The sequence below is a fragment of the Camelus dromedarius genome, chromosome 1 (assembly GCF_036321535.1).
Source record: "Camelus dromedarius isolate mCamDro1 chromosome 1, mCamDro1.pat, whole genome shotgun sequence".
Lineage (NCBI taxonomy): Eukaryota > Metazoa > Chordata > Mammalia > Artiodactyla > Camelidae > Camelus > Camelus dromedarius.
Window position 1 is genome coordinate 85,465,931 of NC_087436.1, and position 22,619 is coordinate 85,488,549.

The following is a 22,619-nucleotide window of genomic DNA, read 5'->3' on the forward strand; positions in this document are numbered from 1 at the left end:
GCTCCTTCATCCTAAGTGCCTCTCTTCTTCCAGGCCTGGGTCTATTTCTTGGAAGCAGTTGCTTCCTCCTGTAGCCTGCATGGTTCTTGGGTCACGATGCCTTTACCTCCCTCTACAGAACTTTGGAATGTGGTCCGATAGATGGGTTAGGAAATCAGTTTAATTAAGGAGTTGGTCAGTGGACAAGCTCAATCAACTGTGCCATCTCATTGTCTCTTAAAAAAGGACAACCAGACGGACAGTGGAATGGTTCTTGCATCCGAAGAGCTGAAAACCCTGGAAGACAGAACCAAATTAGCCCCATCTTTTAGGTAAGGCTCAGCCAAAGAGAAAAGACAAATTTCCGCAGAAAGTTTTGGAAGGCACTTAGGACTTTCAGTGTAGGTTCAGAGCTTTCCCTCTTTGTGTCTGTCCGTTGGGCAAACTGGCATCAACCTAAGAAAGAGAGGAACCGAATCAAATTAACTGGCAAGTCTAAAAAAGGAATCTGAAATCAGAGGATTTGATCAATTTTTATGAGGATTTGTGAATAGTAGGGAATTTCTGGGCATCTTTACTATGGTTAGTGGTTTGTGTGGTACTGGCTTAAAACAAAGAGGTCATTGGGTGTGATCCTTAACACTACCGAGATGATTGACATCTTTGCAGACTCTGAAGAATTTTGAAACTTGTACAGAAATGGGTGCATCTGTTCTTAAGAAGTATGATGTATAAATAAGCCAATATCTATTTGTTTAAAGTAATTAAATACTATTGACTGAATTATTAAGTACTTAATTGTGGGGAAAATACTAAACTTGGCTTTGAATATAATTTCCCCCATGTAGTTCCATAGGAATTTGTAGTTGTTTTGAATAGATGTACCTGCTTTTAACTTAACAAATAAATGAGACACTGTGTTTGTAAGAATAATAATATACAGGGTAGTTATTTATTTGCTAGCAGGTTTACTCTAGGTGAGAATAGAAAAAAAATTTGATCTACTTATAATCTAACTGTTGGATAATATGGGACCACTCATGGCTATTGAGTGATGCTCGTGTAAAAACAACCCCCAAAACATTAAAACACTTCATTGTACAATTTTATTACTTGCCTTGGGCCCAAAGTAAGATATTGTGAGAGCCAATCATATTTCACTCATTGATTCAAAGTATATTCTTTCAGTAGTGACTGTGTACCACACCATTATTTGAGACTTAAGTCCATTTGATTCAGATTTGATTGAAAGAAAAAAATGTATTACCAGTTATTTGAAATAACTTTTAACCTGTATATGAGTACAGAGTTAATAAAATCCTTTTTTGCAATTTTTAACATGAATAACTTGCTAAAACACCTATTAAGAGGGAAAAAACACCACACTTCCAAATGGCTTAGGGTTCATACAACCTACACTAAACTACAAAAAGCTTTTTTAAGCTTTTTTCTAAGCTTTGACGTGATTACCATCTGTCACGATCCCACGCCATTGAAAATGTTCTCTGGTTGCTGCTGAGTGATCCAGGTTCTCATTCCTTCCAAAGAATGTGGGTTTGATGAGTAAAGAGCAGTTTTGACATGTCTGGCTTGATTGCACACACATGATTTGACTTATTAAAGTTGCTTAAGAATTTTATTAACACCATCCACATGCCTTGTAATCCCCTAATCGACAGTGGGGGGAAAGCACCAATGGACTTGCAGAGCATCCCAATTTCCTTTCCCGTCATGAAAGAGCCCTTTGGCTCCTATCGTTGTATACAAACTCGTCAATCTGCAAGGCTATAAAAATGTTCCATTGGTTGGAGCCTTTGCATAACTCGGGAGAACTGCCTTTCATCTCATCTCATGCTTGAAAGACTTGGACCTGAATAAGGGGACTTATCTGAAACTACAAATTCATGCTGGTACCTGAAAATAGACATTGTCTGAGTTAACCTGATATGTTGACTAACAAGTGGGAGAGATAGGGGCTGGTGTCTCCAGGAAGATTACAACCCACACGGGGTTGGGGATGGGGTTAGGGTAAGATACAAAAAAACCACCTTCTCTCTGCCAACTCACTTAGCTGCCCTTTCTTCCCCAGTGGACTGATGCCCAGCAAGAGCAAGGAGTCTGTGGCATCTGAAGGCTCAAACCAGACGAGCGGCTATCAGTCCGGGTATCACTCTGATGACACAGACACGACCGTGTACTCCAGCGAGGAGGCAGAACTTTTAAAGCTGGTGGAGATGGGACCGCAAGCTGGCAGTGCAGCTCAGATTCTCCAGCCTGAGTCTGGGACCACACTGAGTGCTCCTCCTGTTTAAAAGGAGGCACTTACATCCCCCCTTCCTGGAAATCACATGAGAGGTGCTGCTCAGATTTTCAAGTGTTGTTCTTTCCACCACCAGGAAGTAGCCACATTTGATTTTCATTTCAAGAAAGGAAAAAAAAGAAAAAAAAGACCTTGCTGAACTGCAGGGAGCCAGTCCTCTAGGCATTTCCTGAGAAGATGCTTGTGACCTAAGAATGTGTTTGTGTCTTCTCCCCTATTGTTGACCTTATTCTTTTTTTTTTCATTCATTTAAAAAGCATGTATCATGCCCCCTACTGTGGGTCTCCCCGTGAGTTACAGCAAAAGATGTTCAAGACATGGCGTCATCGTCCAAGAAGTAGCAGTACCTGGGGAGTCGACACCTGGACGATAAATCAGGCAATGGAAGTGCTTTAGGTGTTGAAGATGGGAAAGACTTTTAGGGCTGAGTCCATGTAAGAAGCTTTGTTTAGGATGTGGGTCCCAAGCCACGTGTTACATGGCGGGTTTGGACGGATGGAAAGGAAGATGCTGGCTGGCTTAGAGAGTGCTGCGTGCCTGGTGCTGGCTCTGGTGGGGTGGGCGTGGGGTCTGTTAGGAACCGTCAAGGCTTCAGACAGGCGACTGGTTTTAGAAGGTTGCGTGCTCTTCCCACTGGGGCCAAATCAGAGTTCCTTGCGCTGTTTCCGACTCCTAATGAGAGTTCCTTCCGGACTCTTACGTGTCTCCTGGCCAAGCCCCAGGAAGGAAGTGATGCAGCCCTGGTTCCTTGTCTCCCAGGCTGATCCTTGATTCAGAACTGCACAAAGAGAGGACATGCAGATGGAAGCTCCCTGGCGCGGCGAAGGTTTCTGGCTGTATAAACCAGCTCTGGCTTCTGGACGGATACGCACTTATCTGTCCTGATGTGACACGTCTGAGCCTGAATGCAGTAGGTCTGTGTCAAGCTGTGGTGTCAAAGCTTTGGGAAGGATTTGACTCTTGTTCCTTCTCCCATCTCCGTGCCTCCCCGCTCCCTTCAGTATTTTACTGAACCAGTCAGTATTTTAGAACTTTGGCCTCTACACCCTAGTAAAAGCCAATTTGGTTTTGTTCACCCTCCGAGTAATTATTAGCCAGATTTCACAGTTATTGTGTAGCCAAAGTTATAACAACATCTTGTATTATTTAGACTTTTAACATGTAAAGCTGTTTCTACTGGTTTCTGCCCTTGTTCTTTCCTTTTTAAAAAAGAAAACGTATTTTTCGTTTGGTACCATAGTGTGAGATGCTGGGAACCATGACTATAAAACATGCTATGGCACATATATTTATAGTCTGTTTATGTAGAAACAAATGTAATATATTAAAACCTTATATTATATATAATGAACTTTGTACTATTCACATTTTGTATCAGTATTATGTAGCATAACAAAGGTCATAGTGCTTTTAGCAGTTGTTGCCATTTTATTAAAAAAAAAAAAAGTGAAAAATGAAGGAATCCCTTTGCAAGATTGCGTGACTGTCCCTGTCACTTCTCTCATTTCTAAGCTGGAGGTGGGGGACTCAGACATCATCTCCAGGTGGCTGTTTTTTATTTTCACTGGTTCCCTTATTCTTCTGATAAAGGATATTTTCATAAAATGTTTATATACTTTATAATCCAATAAACATATTCTTAGTAAAAAAAAAAATACAATGGTATAATACTATCCCAACTGTTTTGAGGGTGACTATTTCTGGCTTGAGGTGTAATTGCTTCTCCCCTCCTCTTCTGCATTACACAAGTAATTCATGCGCATGCCCACTCACGTTCTATTCCGAGCACTTCTGAGATTCTGAAAACATGGACTGAGAGACACGTGATAGGTACTCTAACAGTATTTGTGGCCCTGGAGGAATCCCTGGGCCTCTTAGAATCACCAACCATGAAAATCAGGCGGTAAGAGATCCCGAGACAGGGGCCCGACCTGACAGTGCAGGAAAGTGTGGGGCATATTTATTGTTTTTGATAATGTTTATGCTGTCCGTACAGTGTCCGAACCTCAGATCCAACACTGCCCTTTTGAATGATCACTTTTGCCTGAATTCAGTGAGTGAAATTATCTAAAAATCATTGGCACCAAAAAGTAGTCCAACTCTTTGTGGGATTTTTTTTATACAAGCATTTGAAGTGTTTAAATATTCAGAGGATAGGCCTATCTTTTATTATTTTTTTAAATATCTCCTAAGTTTTTAAAATCATATTGGTGAAAGTCTTCCCAATTCTTAAGCCCAAATTCTAAATTATCTTCCTTCTTCTGATACGCTTAAATCCATTGGGGATTTATTTTTTTATATGGAGTGAGGTAGGGATCTAGCTTTGTTTTCCTCAAGCAGTGGTCAATCATGGCAGCATTGTTTATTTCTCTTTTCCCCTGGGTTGGAAAATATACATTGTAGCATTTTCAAACCCTGTCATCTCCCTGAGACATTCTGCACAGCTTTATGATGGAAAAGAGGGTAGCTCCAGGCGTATGTGCTTCCTGGGGCTGCACTTACAGACTGGGGCACTAGCTGGAATTAGCAGAGTAGGGTCTTCTGGCAGATGTCATTAAACTGTGCATCAGGCCTCTTGGTCCTATCTTTCCCATTTCCCTGGAACCAGTGTTGTCCAGTGAATGAACGGAAGAAAAGTCTAAGCTTTTCAAGATGGAGAAGACCTCACAGAAATACAGAATTTTCTTCATTTTAGGAAAAAGAGATTTTGTTGCTCATAACAGCCCCTGGCGCTGTTTCCATTGCCAAGAATTTGGATTCAGTTGAAACTTCGCACTTTATAAAGAAATGCTTTCGGCAGCTCAGGCAGAATGATTGGAGGTGAGGTTTGGCCCTCTCCTTCTGCTCTCTTCTGTCTTCCACACCCCTCTCCCCCTTTCTTAGCTCCTTTTCACTCCTCACTTGCCCCTGTATCAAAGAGAAGTTTGTGGTTTATTATTTTGCTTTTTTCTTTTTAATGGAGGTACTGGGGATTGAACCCAGACCTCGTGCATGCTAAGTATGAGCTCTATCTCTGAGCTATACCCTCCCCCACTTTGTGGCTTTTTAAAGTGCTTCCTGCATGGTCTTATTTTCAAAGCTTTCACTTGGAGGCGTTTGGTGTGTTTTAGGTGAGGCCACACTGTCTCCCCTTGGCTCCTGGCCTCTCTCATTCTGTCCCTTGACTTGCCTTGTTCTTCTCCCTCCTCTCAAACTCCTCCATCCCTTGGCCTTCTGTTTCTCTCTTTCCACTACACTTCCGCTCCTCTGAACCCTCCCACCTCCATGCCCAGCAGCCTTTCTCCTCAACCACATCACAGACGAGATGAGAGCTATGGGAGGTTTAAGTTCATTACTCCCCAGACTAACTTTTCCTATCAATGCACATTCCTTTGTCTGCTTTAATGAGAGAAGAAAAGTAACAATCTTAAACCCACAACTTTGTACTGAACCCAGTTTTCCTGTCTCCCTTAGTATGTCTTTCTTTCTACCTCTCTCAGATATTTATCACCAAGGTGATAAAATGTAGGCAAACCCAGAAAGCTAAAGCCTTTCAGAGAGGAGCTCTTCACACCCATCTTCCCGCATCTGTGTGCCCTCTTCCCTTAGGGGCAGTAGGCACGTCATGTCCGTGCTTTCAAGTGAGTGGTGAGCGCAGATCAAAGGGGGTTCTAACCTGTTTTTATAAAGTGCATTTTCTACATGAGTCTCTCCCACAGTAAGGGTTTAGATCTAAGCAAAAATCTGGGCAGCCTTTGTGAAAGCAGTTTTAAGTCCAACTCTTTTGGGGAAAAGTTATGGAATGCTCCTAGGTAATAGAGGTTAAAAAGGTAAAATAAAGTCATTTACTCTGGTTTCGATCTGACTGGAGAGAAGTAGAGGAATCTGGGGGGAGCCACCCAGACAGAAATGTCACAGCCAAGCGGGCCCGAAGTTCTGGAGCTAAAGGAGTAGAACAGAGCAGGCTCAGCTGAGGTCTGAGTCAGAGATAAGAGCTCTGAATTAAGGGAAAAAGTAGTCTAATGAAGGCTATTGATAAGACAAGGATTACAGTAAACGCTGACAGCTATCAAATGAATGTTATTGAGAAGGCGTCAAGTTGTATCTTAGATTTTGTTTTCTTTACAACACAACCTACGACCTCCATGTGACTTCTTGACACCTGTAAAACAACATTAGATTCAATAGCTTCACTCATAGTTTTTAGTTTAAAAATAGAAGAATGAAAATATATGGTTTAATTTGTTAGGTTAGCTTCACCTTTTATTTATTCTTAGGACTTTAGAACCTGTGATCAGTGGACTTACCAGTAACCGGTGAGAGCACACGGCCACACTTCAGTGGTTTGAAGCGCTCACCTTTTAGATACAATGGAAAAGGGCAGGGAATCAGAAAGCTGAAATTTGCTCCAGTTTTGTTCCATTCTTTGCTCTTTGCTCTCTCCCTTCTTCAAGCAGTGACATTTCCTGGGAATAAATCCCTGTGAGTGGGTTGAGTTCTTCAGTGTTAAAGATACTCTCACCGACTGATCTCATTTGCACTTCAGAGGAATCGGGTATGAAATGACTCAACACGAGCCACTGTATAGGGAGAAGTTTGGTGCGAGCCTGCTACTAGGTGTGAAGAATCTCTTTAACCTGAAATGACTTCTGACAAAGAGGGTTGAAAACATCCCATTCATTGCCACCGAGAGAACATAAATGGAAATGAAAACCCAGACGCAAAAGCAGAGAATTCAGGCTAGATCTACAGTGAGCAGCAACATTCCACATTCAACCCCCAAGCTACTGGGAGAACCAGCAGACAGGATCCAGCAGCACATACTGGGCAGAAGCAAGACCTTCCATGGAAATCAAGTACAGAAGATTCAGCCCTTAGCATTAAACTTCCAGCAAGAAATATTTATGTGTTTGTTTATATTTAACTGTACTCTAAAAATGCTTCAGTGTGCCAGATACTCTTTTGTAAAGAGTTTATTAATATTGACTCATTTTATTAATAGGGGCCTTAAAGCAAGATGGAGGCATCACAGTGTAGACTGGGTGACAAGCCAGAGTAGGAGATATAAAAGGGTCCTTATTGCTGGTTCCTACAAATGCTTGTTAAGCATTCACTAAAGCCAGGCACCTTAGCTGGCCGTGGTCAGAACTGTTTTCTGAGCTGCATAGGTTAAGAGTTATTGACGGAACCATAGAGAGGAGGAATCTCAATCTTATACCAGAACTCTAGATGTCTCAGGGCTCCCCCTTAACAAGCTGAGCATAGTTCTCATTACTGACTTTATTAGTCGTTCTTGAATAAAGGGCTGAGTTCAAGAACCCTTCAAGGTATTCTAAACATAGATTCCACTGTGGGGGGACTTAATTTGGCTTTAGAGTCAGGATGCTCAAGTTAAAAACCAAGTAGGACACCCTCTTACAGAAGGTTGAGGAAATGAGGCTTATTTTTGTCCGGTTCATCTCATGTTGAAAAATGTACATTTCACTTGTAAAGCAAGATGAGACTCTGACAGTGCTTCTAGAAGACTTCCGTGCTGGCAGGCATTGTATGGCAACCCAGAGGAATCCTTTGTTTTGTCATAAGGAGCATTGTGTTGACCTTTATACTATTGTCCTACATTTTAAACTTTTCTGGTGGGTAAAAATCCAAAGTACAGAAAGAATACATTTCATCATTGTCACTAGTTTAACTAGGATTCCTCAGTAAGGATTGTTTTATGTAATGACTTCCCCTTGGGCATTTCAAAATGCTATCAGGTAACCTGCAACATTTCACAAATGCGTCTGTTTTACAAATCAAAGTTTTCTCCTGTCTAAACCACCTTGAGAATCTTTTAAGCAGCATATACTTGAAGTCAGTAGAAATGAATTTGCTTTTAGTTCAGTCGCCATGACTAGATCATGACATATTGCTGTGCTTTTCCCCCCTCCCCCTCTTAGTATGGTTGGCGAATTGCCTTGAGGACCTGTCATGAAGAGAGAAAAAAAGACCCCCATTCTTTGCTTATCACCACATTCATCAGTAAATTTCAGTGTTCGGCCCAGCTTCATTCTTGTAGTCTTTTGTACTGCTGGAGAGCTTACTGCTTCTTTGACTGAGGAACAAGACAAGAGGTTGTTGTGCCAGAAACCATTCCTGAGTCAGATCTTATAGAATTAGTTCATAATGTTCACTTTTAAAAAATGCCAGTAAGTATTAATTTTGGATGACGTATATATGAGAGCATGTTTAATCATGATAATAGAATTTTTAGATAGATGTATATTAAGGATTCAACTGTCATTATATTTCTCTGTGTCATGATGATGGACATTAGAAGAAGCCCTGCAGTCACTCAGACCTGAGTAGGTTAAAGGGCAGAGAACTAATGTTGATTGTCGATCATCTACCATATGCCAGGCATTCAGCAAGGTACTCATACATTATCTCATTAAATCCTTGCCATGGGCGCTCGTGTTAGGTGTTATTCTCACCATGGTACAAGTGAAGACTGGCAGTTAAGATTTGAAGCTCCTGCAATAGGCAAGGTCATGCCAGGATTGAACACAGTCTGCTTACACACTGGGGACGTGTTCATGTTTGAGATAGGAACCAGGATGGGATCCTTTCTCCTGATGGGGGGCAGTGAGCTGACTCGTCTTCTGAGAAATCAACCAACCAAATAAAAGGTACATGTGAAGGTGGCCGGGTACCTTTCAGTGTCTTAATAAGTGTTGGCTTCAATAGCCCCATCTTTCAGGCAGCTTTATCTATAAGACAAATCCACTCTGACCAAATGTGAAAGCTTAGTGTTACAATAAACATCTGATTGCAAGGGGAAGAAAGTGGGTCACTGTCTAGTAGCCGTTTGGTCTTGTGCAAGTTATTTAACCTCTTTGAGTCTTACTTTCCTCAGCTGGATGAGGATTAAATGAGGTATTTATGGAAAGCACCCACCACACTACCTGGTAAGTGGAAAGTATTCACTAAAGGTAACTATTTTTTTATGATGATGCTGGTGGTAGAGAAGTTAGGTTTATAACCTGTTGAATAATAGGTAGTTCTCAAAGATTGTTAATTAACTTACCACTGACAAACTGGGTGGAGGTCTCCAGTGGAATTCTCTGCTGTCCCTGGTCCACTAGGTTTGAGGACTGTCATGAGGACTCACGGCATGAGGAATAGTGGCTGGATGCCATGTTCCTGGGAGGATTGTAGTATGGCAGAGTCAGGATTCAGAAAAGTGCCCTGGTCAGGATTCAAAGGCTGACTCCAATAAATTAATTTGATTTTTCTGCACAAATTTTGGAATGGAGCACCATGGCTTAGCAATAGCTTTAAATTGGTTAATAAATGTCAGTTTGCTAAAATCAGCTGGACTGACCAATCTGCTAAAAATAATTTTGTCAGATGGCCAGTTTGCCCAATGATTAACTCATCAAATTAAATTTATCAATAGACCTCAGACTTTTAGAATCATTTATAAAGTTTACGTCAGTTTGTATTGAAGATTTCTGTGAACATGTCATAGACTGATTTTCGCTCATGTCTTTCATTTTATGGAAAGTTCAGTTTTTCAAAAGTTGGTGGACATAAGCTTAAATCCCATGAATATATTTAATCATTTTCAATGATTTATTCAAATTCATCAATTTCAGCATAAGATTGTATTACATATTTGCCATTTATATGTAAATTCCTTAAAGAGATCCAAATTAATCCCATCGATATGAGATGCTGAATTTTTCTTACTAACTGTCAGAAATTCAAAATTAAGACATATGCCAATTGAAGCACTGTTGAAATGACATTCAAAGCAATCAGAAGAACTCAAAAGTGGCTGGAGCAATTCCATTATGCTAAGAATGTTAGCTTCACCAAGACAAGAATTTTTGTCTATTTTGTTCACTGCTTTATCTCCAGTGTCCAGAACAGTGTCTGGACAAGCACGGGCATTCAGTATCTGTGGAATACAACAATACACTCGGCCAGTCGGTAAACAGCATTTTAGCTCATTGGCTCTCAGCAAATTGATTTTTGGCATTTTAGTCTGTTTTCCTGGGTACCAGCAAGAGCAAAAAAAAAAAAAAAGTCTTATGGGTTTTTGTTGACTGTTTTTTCAGGGTATGCTGGAGTTTCCAAAGAGGTGAGGGAAATTTTACTTTGTGTAACCAGATAAGTATGTGTAGATCAGGGGAGGGGGCTGTCCCACTGTCTCCAAGCTGGTCACACCAACTTGATTTTGACACTCCATTCTTGCAACCACACCTAAGAGAGAACAAGCTGCAGCAAACCCGGGAAGGTGACCAGGGTGGCCTTACATAAAGAATGGCTGGGAAACTGGAACTAGTTAGACTGGGGAAGATTTAAGGGAATACGCAAGGGATCTCTTTTAGTATATGAAGGGGCTCCCATGGAAAGTATTCTGACTTTCTTTGCTGTTCCCAAAGGGCAATTGGACCAATGGATAGAAACCATGGGAATGGCAGACCCTGGGGCATCTGATTTCCCATCACATGCCCATTCCTTTACGCCTCACAGATTCTCCCTTCCCTGGAGTAAGTGGAGATTGTTCTGTAAGGCTGTCGGAGAGGTGTTAAGGAATTATGAGGAGTTGAGGACCAAAGTACCAGTGGGATCAGCTGGTCTCCAAGTTCCCTTTCAGCCCAGAATATTAGAGACCAGGAAGCTGGGCTCTTGAGTAAGACAGACCCATGTTTGGATCCTGGCTCCACCATATACTAGCTGTGTGATCATGTGCAAGTTACTGACCTCTCTGAGCCTCCGTTTTCTCATCTCATTCATAAAATGGAGATAACAGCAGTACACATCTCAAAAGGTGGTTCTAAGGATGATTTAAAGTAATGGATGTAAGTGCTTAGCACAGTGCTCAGCATATAAGCACTCAGCATTCCCTTACCTGTTATCATGGATCAGTGAAAAAGAATGTACTGTGTCTTCCTTTCTTTTTTCAAGAGGTGAAAAGCAAGGTTTCAGTCTCAAATCGTTCAAGCAGACACTTCGAAGAGCTCACCAAGTTCTTCTGAGGGCAGGGAAGTTACTATTATTATTTTTTTTGGTTTGTTTTCAAAATAGCTGCTTCCACAGATGACGCCCAAATATATACACAACACTTCAGTATTTGCCGTGGACTCCAGACTTCTGCTTTGTCCAGGGGCCTGGGCGGCCTGGAGACAGGAAGAGGTGCCGAGACACAGTGGCCGAGGAGCTGGAGTCCAGGCTGGGGCGAGCAGGGAAGCGGCCCTGTGAGTCACAGCCTGGGAAACTCCAGCAGGGCCCCTCTGGCCCCCGGGCCCCTTTACAGTGGGCTGCAGCCCTCCCCCAAGGGATCCTTAAGACGAGGCCTTTAACTGAGTTGTTACAACCCAGGGAAAGAAGTGTTTTCAGTGCCTGTCAAGGCTGGGAATCCCCCAAACCCTGAGAAGACTGTGTGGGAAGTGAGTTGCTTCTCCCACCTCTGTCTACCTTGCCATCTCGGCAAAAGGAAACCAGTAGTGTTGATTTGTTTCCTTGGGGGTTGGAGGGGCTTGGCTAGCTCATGAGTGAAAAAGCCGTCTTACTACCAAAACAGTCCTTCCACAGCACCCTGGAGAGGGCCAAGGCTTCACTTTGACTCTGGATAAGGTGCCCAGTCGTCTCCTGGGATTTGCAAGCTCAAGCTCCGTGTTGCATGAAGGTCAACAGAGGAAGCCCTGGTCACCTGCAAAGAGGAGCTGATGTGGGTCATCTTGGCCCAGACTTGGTCTTTGACAGGTTTATGGAGGACAGAAGGCAGGGAGGAAGCCTCCTCCCTTGGCTTTGGCCTCCCAGCTGGTTCAGGTTGGGACTCTGTTCAGGCCCCTCTTCAGGCCTGCAGACTGATTAGGCCCCAGGCTTTCCTGGGGTCACTTGGCACCAGCACAGGCCCTCTCCCATCTGGCCCTGATAAGGATCTCCCCCTCAGAGATAAGGAGCTGTTTAAGGGAATCTGAGGAAGCCCAGGGTTTGTTTCCGTAAAGCTGCACAATGTAAAGTGTAATCCCTACAGGGGTGTGAGTAGCTGTTGAGCATATTAAGTCGTGAGGAAGGGGCGTGTGTGGCTGGTTCGTCAATTACGGTGAGGCCCCCCCAGGGGGGACCGCGGGCAGGTATCTCTTCCTGCCAGATCATGATAATGATGACTGATGATGGATCAAGAGGCTGAGCTTTCTGCAGCATCAGCAGCCACTAGGTTCCAGAGGAGGAAGGACCTGGGTTGCCGGGGAGGAGGGTGGGGGGGTCCATTTGTTTCCCTGATAGCGGGAGGGCGAAAGAGTCATCTCCGAGGGAGGCTCTGAAGAAGTCCTACCAAAGCTCCATACAGCAGCCAGTCCACTCAGTGTTTCCTGCTAACACAGGTTTGGTACAGTGGCATGAGGTTGCCACCTGATCTCGGTGAGGCCAAGCACCCGTCCAGAACAACCAGGTGGATGCCCGACAAGGCATACATATGTGTCTGTTACATATCTGTTACCCAATGCAGTTCTCATGACAACCCTGTGAGCCGGGTACTAACATCATCACCAGTTTACAGATGAGGAAACTGCGGTTTAGGCAGGTGAATTTATTTGTACAAAATTGTACAGTTAGTAAGAAGGAGTGCATCCAGGTTTTAAGCCCAGAAGCTGATTCAAGTGCTTAAACTCATAGTCAATATTTTTAGGACTCGTTAGGAACACCTTGTCATTAGGCTTGTGGAGAAATCTGTCAGTCTTCAGACTCCAATCAGTATTAAGATCAACCCAAAATAAGATGCATTAGAAAAACAGGCTGGGAGAGCCCATTACAATATGCTCTTCTCTGCCCGCTCTCTTTGTCAGCCTCGTTTAGCCTGACCTTTGTAAACTCATCTGGGGCTTTTCTGTCATAGTTAACTTTATGTTGTTTGGGAATTTTTGAGATGGCATCAGAACAAAGCAATCAATGAAAACACTTGTAATTATGTCTCTGAGTGTCTTCAAATTTTATAGAGACACGGTTTCTCAGGCAAATAGCCAGCAGTTGGGATGGGATGGCGAGGAAATCATTGCAAGTTAAAATCCTGGATTTTTAAGCAAAATCTAAGGAAAGTCTTTTTCCTTTGAATTAGCCAGCTAGCACTCCAATAGTCAGGCTCTGAGGCTTTTCTGTGCTTGGCAGGAGAAGATGCTTAAGGGTGAGCGATTGGCCAGTGACATTTCAGCGAGGTGACGTTCTTTCTCTTCTGGTCTCCTCTATGCATCTTCCAGTCAGAAATACTTGAACACTGACAAGGTCTGATCTGAGAATCCGACATGTATCCCCTGCTGAGGCAAATTGTGATGTGACGGCTTAGTGATGTAACTGCTCTCTTTAAAAGGATGTTGGCCACATTTTCCACCCTCTGATTTGTGATGGCCAATTCCTAGAGACTGATTCACCCTATGTAGAAGCTCTAATGATTTCTCTTAAGTGACATCTCTTGTTCATTAAAAGTTAGTCTTAAGCTACTGCTGACCTCCACTGCCTGCTGGGGTTCTTAGTCCACAGTCTTCCTTAGATCCTGCACTGTATGTAAAGTCCTGAGTCCATCCGAGGGGACAGTATGACTGCCTTGAGCATTTAGCGAACCAGATAATGGAGTCTGTGCAGTAGACTTAGGACGACAAGAACATAAGTGGCTTTGTGGCCAGCCGGAACCAAGTGGGACTGGAGGAGAGAGTCCGGGCGAGGTTGAGACAAAAACACAGCTTCCTCCATATCTTATCAACTGCCATTTTGTGTGATTTAAGACAGCCCAGTATTAAATTTTTTAAAAAAGTGTGTGGGGTGTGGAGCGGAGCAGGCACTAAACACCATGGTACTCATTTCCAGAGCTTTCAGGAGATAACGTCCACCAAGAGCTTTGTGGGGACACTTAGGGTAGCCTTGCCCAGAGGCGAAATGATCATCACAAAGTGATCTTTACATTTCCTGATAAAACTCTCCCTCTTGCTACCAGCAGAAGCTGATGAGCATCAAGTTTGAGCTAAGCACTAAAAGCAGCAGGGAGTGTTGAGATAAACCACCACAATTATTAACTTACTTGCTGTTTAATGGCATGAAAACCATCAGTAGTGTGGTGGGCCTGACCAGGTTCCCACAGTGACCCTGCCATCTTGCGGGCCCAGCTTACTAAGTTTTACTGGCAGCCCGCAGCTTGCGTAAATTGTACAGCCACCCCTGGGAAGGGTTAGTCCCTGAAAGGTGCAGGGCTGTCCCTCCTCAGACCAGCTTGCTTTCTAGCGCCAGGATGGATAGAGTGGTGGGTCAGTTTGAAAGTTGTCATTCGTATTTGCGGTTCTCTGAATTTTTTTTTTTTTCACTTTGTATCTCATGAGATACTGATATCCCCCTTCTCCTCCCTCTCCATTGTACCCACCAACTGTGCAGACACGGTGCTTTTGATGGTCTGTATTGAGAACTGATGCTCTGGCAGATTTAATTTCCAAGAGCTTATTGAAGTCTTTTAAGCAGGTCCTATTTATAACAGCTTCCTTACTAAGAATGATTTTATGAATACACTTGCATGAAAAAAAACTTTTTGAAGCTTCTTGGCAACTTATAAAAGTGGAATATGTAGATCCTAGTGCCCCAAACTTTCCACAATGTACCAACCAAAAACATAAGATATTCAAATATTGCTTTCATTTGATAGTTATACCTAAAGTCAACACTGACTGAAATACAGTGTAACTGTTGTATTAAAGATAACTCTTCACAAAACATTCTTTGAAAACACAAAATAAAAATTTTGGAATGATTGAGTAGATCCATTCACATCCTTGGTCCTTAATGTGTTACGAATGTGCAAAATCCCATGGAACAGGCTTTGGATGGGTTTTGTTAGGTCCCCAAGAAACAGACATCAGTAGTGGTGCAATTTAGAGGCAAAGAACTCAGCCCAGGAGGAACCTATGTGGGAAAACCCCAAAGCAAATCCCTGCCTTGAAGATTTAAGGAAAACAACGATGGAGATGTCTGCAAAGATGCATTTACCTGTCAAAATGCTTTCAGGTGCAGTGAACAGAAAACTCTGACTCAGATGGTTTGACCCTGAAAACCTTGGCTTGACCTTGGAATATCCTGGGGTTCAGTAGTTTTTGAACTCCCTAGCAATTCTGATTCACAGTGAAAGAAACACTGGTTTAAACTGAAAACAAATGTATGACCCCACACAACAAGAGTTGGGTGGTTGAAGCCCATGGTTTTGCCATTGAAGCACTGGACCGTGTGCCTGAGTAAACTGAGTTTATTATGAAGGAAAATCAAGTCTGGATGAGGGAGACCGTTCACTGTGAGTGATGAGGTGAACTGGAGTGACTTGTTTGGTTTTATCTTTCTTTTTACTGCCTTTTTTTCAAGTCATAAAAGTAATATATGTTCCTTGTACAAAATTGTTAAAATTCAGGAAATTAAAATCACTTATAACTTTGTACCTAACATTATTCTTATTTGGTTTTAACCATATATATTTTAAATACATATAATAAATAATTTTATACATATTTAGTATATATGTGTATATTTAGAATATATATAGAGACTAAATGTTAATAACACAGAGACATGTATTTTGTATATATATGTGTGTATATTTGTATGTATAAGTACAAATAGATATATAAGGATATAATGGGATGTGGATATATATGGTGTTTTTTTGCATAATGATATGCATGGGGAGGAGGTAATTAGGTTTGTTTATTTAACTATTTATTTATTAATGGAGGTACTGGGAATTGAACCCAGGACCCGTGCATGCTAAGCACGTACTCTACCACTGAGCTATACCCTCCCCCTTATGCGTGGTGTTTTGTAGATCTGCTTTTTCACTATAAATGTACTGTGAACATTTCCCCGTGTTAGTAAATACTCTTCTAAATCTTGATTTTTGGTGGTCACATAGTATTCCATTATTAAATGTATGATAATAATCAGTCACCTGTTGTTTGACATTTGGTTTTTACCCATGTTTGTTACATTATGAATATCAATTTATTAAGCATAGTGGTGTCACTTTTTTCTTTCTTTTAGAGATCTATTCCTAAAGGTGGAGTGGCAGACTTAAGGTTAAGAGTATTTTTAAAGCCTTTCATAACTGCTGCCAATATCAAGTGATACGAGTGGGGCAGTGCCTCAGGAAAGCAATTTAGCGAATGTATCTGGTCAGTTGTATCAAAAACCTTAAAAATATTTATATCCACTAATCCTGTTCCTGGGAATTCATACAGAGGAATTAATCAGAATTAAACAAAAGTAGGAGAAGGCTATCTTCACTAAGATGTTGCTGGCAGCATCCTTTATGACAGAAAATGTTTGGAAACAATCTAAATACTTTAAAAAGATATTACTGGAAGGGTTGCAGATTACCTAACTCTTATTTTTCAGATGTGGAAAACAAACTTTCTGAGAGTTCAAGTGACATCCTTAGGATCACATAGAAAGTTGAGGTGTTCTGACTCTCATTCCAGATTATAGCAGGAAACTTCTAAAAGTTCAACTTACACCTCTCAAAATGTGAAACTATTTTCAGAATGAATATTCAACTCTTAATGATTTAATCTCTTTTTGTGGAAATAAAGTTTTCAAAATATGATTTAAATCTTTTTGCACAAGTATGAAATATTCAAAATATACTAATCCTACAAAAGTTAAAGTCTTATGAGACTTCAAGGCACTGAAGAATTACGTATGCTATCTGAGCTTTATTGTGCAATGCCTACATGATACTATTATTTTTAAAATCAGGAAACATAAAAATAATTTTTATGTAAAAGGTATACTTAAAAATAATGCTCTATAAGAAAATCTGTCTGTTCTGAACAAAGTAAAACATTAGTCATTATTTCTAGTTTCCTCTTAAATGACACAGGAATGTAGAATGCATTAATTTAAAACTGTTCCAGTCTTCATCTTCCATATTAACTAGAATTTAAATTCTCTAAGATTAGTATTTTTTAAAAAAGTTATTATTATTTAGATTTAATAATATATTTACCAATATTTTGTTTAGTGTTACTTTATGCATTCATTCATTTCTTACTTCTGGTTTCAATTTTTTTCTTGCATCCATTCTTTTCTATGAGAATTCATGCATTAAAAACTTCCTCCACCTCTGTTAGTCTAAAGATGTCTTTACCTCACCTTTGATTTTGAATGATTGTCCAGCCAGTTATACAATTTGTTCTTAACAGTTTTTCATAATGAATGTATTATTCCATTACCTTCCGATACCTTTTGTTGCTGATGTCTACTGTCTAACTGCTGTGTCTTTGGAGATAACTGGTTTTTCTCCTTTGCAGCTTTAAGATTTCACTTTTTGAATATGATGTTTGTAGTTTTATCACAGTGAGCCTAGGTGTAGATTGATTTTTATTTATACTGCTCAGGACCTGGTGTGCTCCTTCATCCTGAGGTCTCATTTATTTCTTCAACTCTAGAAAATTCGCAGCTGTAATCTCTTTGAATGTTGCCTCTCTTCTGCTCTCCGTTCTCTCTGGAATTTCTACGAGACGGACTGGAGATAGGGGATTTTTGCTCTACCTTCCAGATCTCCTTGATTTTTCTTTCATGTCTCTTATCTTTCGGTTCTCTCTGTGGCATTAAGGTAGTTTACATTTCTGTGCTTTCTTCTCCTCATCGGTGACTTGTGGCTCAAACAATCCCCACAAACCATGAACAAGTCAAATGGGTTGCGGTAGGCAGCCTCAAAGATGATCTCCAGTGATCTCTAAGGAGGAAAGAAAGAAGAAGGAGATGAAGGAGGAAAAGGAGGAATAGGAAGAGAGAGAAAGAACGAAGTCAGCATTCCTAACATTTTCTTTTTAAAGACATCTCTGCAAGTCCAATGTACAACAAAAATGTTCCAGACAGTGTGTAGCAATGAAGAATACCCACGCCTTCTGTTTGGAGATTTAGCCAGAAAAAAAGAGAAGGCCTGCTGTCCACCTATTCCAATATATTAAAAATGTTTTTTCTTAATGGTGAATATGTACAAAATAGCTCAAAATTAATGTTTTAAAGCATTAACTGAGCAACAACATGGATGAAACCTATGATGTACTGTTGTAAGACAGATGTAAGTGACAAAGGGATACTTATGGTTAGTGCTTGTGGTCAAAGTCCATTTATATGAAGTCCCAAGACAGGCAAACCCAAATTATATTGTTTTGGAGCATGTACATACTTATTAAAACTACAGAAGTCAATCAGGAATTTTTTTTTTATCACTAAAACTTGGAGAGTGACTAACTCTGATGAGGAAGCAGGGGAATGTGATTTGGGAGAGTCATGTGGGGACTTTCAGGAACACTGACTACATTCAATTTCTTGAATTAGGTCATTGTTCTCAGAAGTAGATCTCTTTTGGGATTTGGGTCTCAAGATGGATATTAGCTTTATAATTACTATTTTAACTGTATGTAGAAATCTTATGCACTATTCTGAATTATGACATACCTTACATTAAAAAGAAAATATATAGGAGTTTGATTTAATTTTTATTTTTGATCAATTTCTGTATCTAATGATATGCCATGTGTTTTCCAGAATAGATCTCTGATTTACAATACTGAACTTGTATAACATGAGAGTCTATTTGCAACAGCTTGACATTTTGACGGTGACCTAGAAATCACTTGTCCTAACTCTGACCCATGTATTGGTAGATACTCATTTCTAAACAAGGTCCCAGCTAGCTAGGAAGGTTTTCAACATGGAGAAGAGGGACACTGACCAGGAGTGGTGGATCACACTGAAGAGAAAGTTTAGCTACTTCCTGACTCTGCAGGGTGAGCTTCTTTCCCAGGTCAGTGATTCCTCTGTCCTCATATGGGCACTATTCTTGTGCTATTGTTTAGGGATGGTTGTGATCAGAGCAGGATCATGTATACACATCCAGTGTTCAAACAGACCTCCACTGGAGAGAGCAACAGCATTCAGGAGTGTCCATTAGGGGTATGGAGAACAACAGCCCCCTAGGAGTAGTCCTTTCATGAGAACAGATACTTTGAAAAAAAAAAAAAGCAAAACAAAAAACCAAGAATAATAATGCTGGGGCAACTATTTCTACTAGAGGTAGGAAGAGCTTTCTGGTTTGGACAGTCTTGTATTTACTAGAGGGTGAGGAAGGAAGAGGCCAAAGGCCAGGGAGGATGTGCTTCCTTCCTTCTTTTAATTGTTTAGGCAGTTACTATACACACACACACACACACACGCACACACCATGGTCTACAGTTGGTGTTTGCCAAGAGCAGATTCTCCATAAATGCACACGGGGAAAAGCGTCCTAACTACATGATAGTCTCCCACATTTATTTCTGTGGTATTCTGCACAGAGCACGTGCACCTTAGCCTATGATAAGTGTTGTAAATAAGCTTTGGAGCCAGGCAGCATGTATTTGAATGCTTTGGGTCTTACTAGCAGTATATCATTTGGTAAATTGTTTATCTTAGCTAAGCACGGGTTTTCTCATTTTCATGTTTACCTTTCAGGATTATTGCAAGGATAGGCAACAAGGTAAGGCATTTAACATGGTCCCCAGCTTTATAGTACTCGCTCAATAAATAGTAGTCACAGTTTTGGTTGTTCTTTTACTGGAAAAACATATTAACCATTTGGACAATGATATAAAATTCTATATTTAATCAAGACCTTGCTGGAAGTTGTTTCCACTGATGCTGAGTAGAGAGGGCAGTTGAAATGTGTGGATAACTTATTCTGAAATTTATTCCAGGATTTCCAACAAGAGAGAACATCATTTATTCATTCATTTGTTCAACAAATATTTAACCAGGCTTTACTTTGTGCTAGACACTGTACTAAAATGCTGGAGATAAAATGGTGAGCGAGAGAAATAGGTTTCTGCCTTCCTGGAGTTGATAGTACAGAGGACTTTTTCCCCCATGTATCCTTTTTAGGGCCACAAAGAAAACATTCTTTGAGCTAGGTAAGAATGATGAGATCCTCTGAGATGTCCATTTGGAGATCTTATCCTCCGAAATGGCCTCTCGGTCTGAGTGTCTTTGGAAGCAATGCTTGCTGCATTTGGGCATCCCTTGCTGAATCCCAAACAGGCCACTCTAGCCATGAACAGGCCATGGCAAATTCAGTCAAGGAAATCTGCAACTTCAGGAACCTGGACATTTCCGACCTATTTTGGAAGGATTTAGAAACCACTTAATATAGATATCCTGTAAAATTCCATTACTACTGGGATCTTTGTTTAATCAGTTTTTATAGAAGCATTTTCTTCTGTCTATAGAGCAAGAATCATAGCAAAGAAAAAGGAGAAGCTCCCTGACTACTCACTCCCTGCCTGCCTGCCCCTCTTCCACTTTTCTAAAAATGAAAAAAATGGCTCCTTTTTAGAAAAAAATGGCTCCTTTTTAGAAAAAAATTTTCCCAGTATTTTAATATGAAAAATTTCAAGTTACAACATAGTTGAGAGAATTTACAGTGAGCAACACTACACCCTCCACCTAGAGTCTACCATTAACATCTAATTTGCTCTATTGCGTATCTATTTTTTTATCTATCCATCCATTAATGCATCTTTTCTTTATTGCATTGCAAAGTATATTGCAAATATCAGTATGTTTCTCTATAAACACTTCAGTTTACATGTTTCTCTATAAACACTTCAGTTTAAGTAGAGTTCAGAATTTGTTTGCAGTTTTTTCTTCTGAAATTAAAAATGTAAACAAAACAAATCTTTATCTATCTATCTACTGATTTTGACAGTTCATAAACTTGTGTAACCCAAATGTCTTTCAGGACATAGAACAGTACTATCAGGCCTAGGAATTTGTTTGATGCCCTTCACAGTCAATCTCTGCCAACTCCCACCCCCACCAAACTCAACCACAGTTCTGATTTTTTTCCACCATAGATTAGTTTACCCTGTTCTAGAATTTTGTATAAATGGGGTCATATAGTATACACTCTTTGTGTAAGACTTTCCACTCAGCATAATATTTTTGTTTCAACCCTATTGTTTTGTGTATTAGTGGTTCATTCCTTTATATTACTGAGTAGCATTCCTTTCTATGACTATGCCATAGTTTATCTATTTTCCTATTTATGAACATGTGGGCTGTTTCCAGTTTTTGGTTTTTATAAATACAGCCACTATGAACATTCTTGTACGAGTCCTTTGTGAACATCTGTTTTTATTTCTTTTGGGCAAATACCTAGGAGTGGAATTGCTGGGTCAAAGATAGGTATATGTTTAACTTTCTAAGATATTGTCAAACTGTTTTCCAAAGTGGATGTACCATTTTACAATTACTCAATAAATACATAAGAGTTGAAGTTGATTTATATTGGGGATTGGTAAACTTTTGCTGTTAAGGGCCAGAGAGTGAATATTTTAGGCTTTTTGAACCATATGGTCTCTGTTGCAGCTACGTAACTCGGTAATGCGAAAGCAGTAGTAGACAATTTATAAATAAAGCAATGACTGTGGTTGTGTTATAATAAAACTTTATTTACAAAAACAGGTGGTAAGCTGGCAGTAGTTTGTCAATCCACCTCTGTACCTTCACCAGCATTTGGTGTCAGTCTCTTTAATTGTAGCCATTCAAGTTGGTGTGAACTAGTAAGTCACTGTGGTTTTAAGTTGTATTTCCCTGATGACTAATCTTTTATAAAGTGTTTGCTTAAGTCTTATGCCCATTTTTAAACCATACTATTGATCGTTGAGTTGTAGGAGTTCTTTACGTTCTGGAAGCAGTCCTTTGCTAGATCAATAAATTGCAAATAATCTCTTCAAGTCTGAGGATTGCCTATTCATTTGCTTGGCAAGGTCTTCTGACGAGTATAGATTTTGACTCATAAAGTCCAATTAAGCACTATTTTCCTATGGTTAATGCTTTTTGGGCACTGCCTAATAAATTGTTACTTACCCCAAAGTCATGTGAATATTTCTTGCTTTCTTCTGGACGCTTTATAGGTTTTGTTTTTATATTGAAATATACTATCCACTGCAAATCACTTTTGTGTATATTGTGACATAATGAGTGAGATTCTTTTCTCCCCATAGAATTATACAGTTGGTCTAGCATCATTTGTTGAAAAGATACCTTTATTGAAAATCAGTTGACTCTGTATATGTAGGTGTATTTCCCATTCCTTTTGTTCCATCAGTCTATTTGTCTATCTTGACACAAATGCCAATACCATATTGTCTGCGTAGGGCCTCCATTATCATATTGAATAGAAGAGATGAGTGCAGACAACCTCACTTTGTCTCCAACCTTCAGAGAAGGATCCAATATTTCAATATTAAACAATATGTAAGCTTTAAATTGTTCATAGGTGCTC

The 22,619-nt window shown here is 40.4% G+C and overlaps 1 protein-coding gene across 2 annotated transcripts in view; it reads left to right on the forward strand.

The window, feature by feature from the left end:
- The window catches only part of KDR (kinase insert domain receptor), a 43,368-nt gene extending 39,615 nt beyond the window's left edge, over positions 1 to 3,753 (forward strand). The window contains exons 29-30 of one of the 2 annotated variants that reach the window (XM_031434449.2): positions 226 to 311; positions 2,069 to 3,753. In XM_031434449.2, the coding sequence (XP_031290309.1) occupies positions 226 to 311; positions 2,069 to 2,291 (309 nt within the window). In that variant the 3' untranslated portion in view covers positions 2,292 to 3,753. The remainder of the gene's footprint in view (positions 1 to 225; positions 312 to 2,068) is intronic. The other variant, XM_031434452.2, reaches the window with a different exon arrangement.
- The last annotated feature ends 18,866 nt before the right edge of the window (positions 3,754 to 22,619 follow it).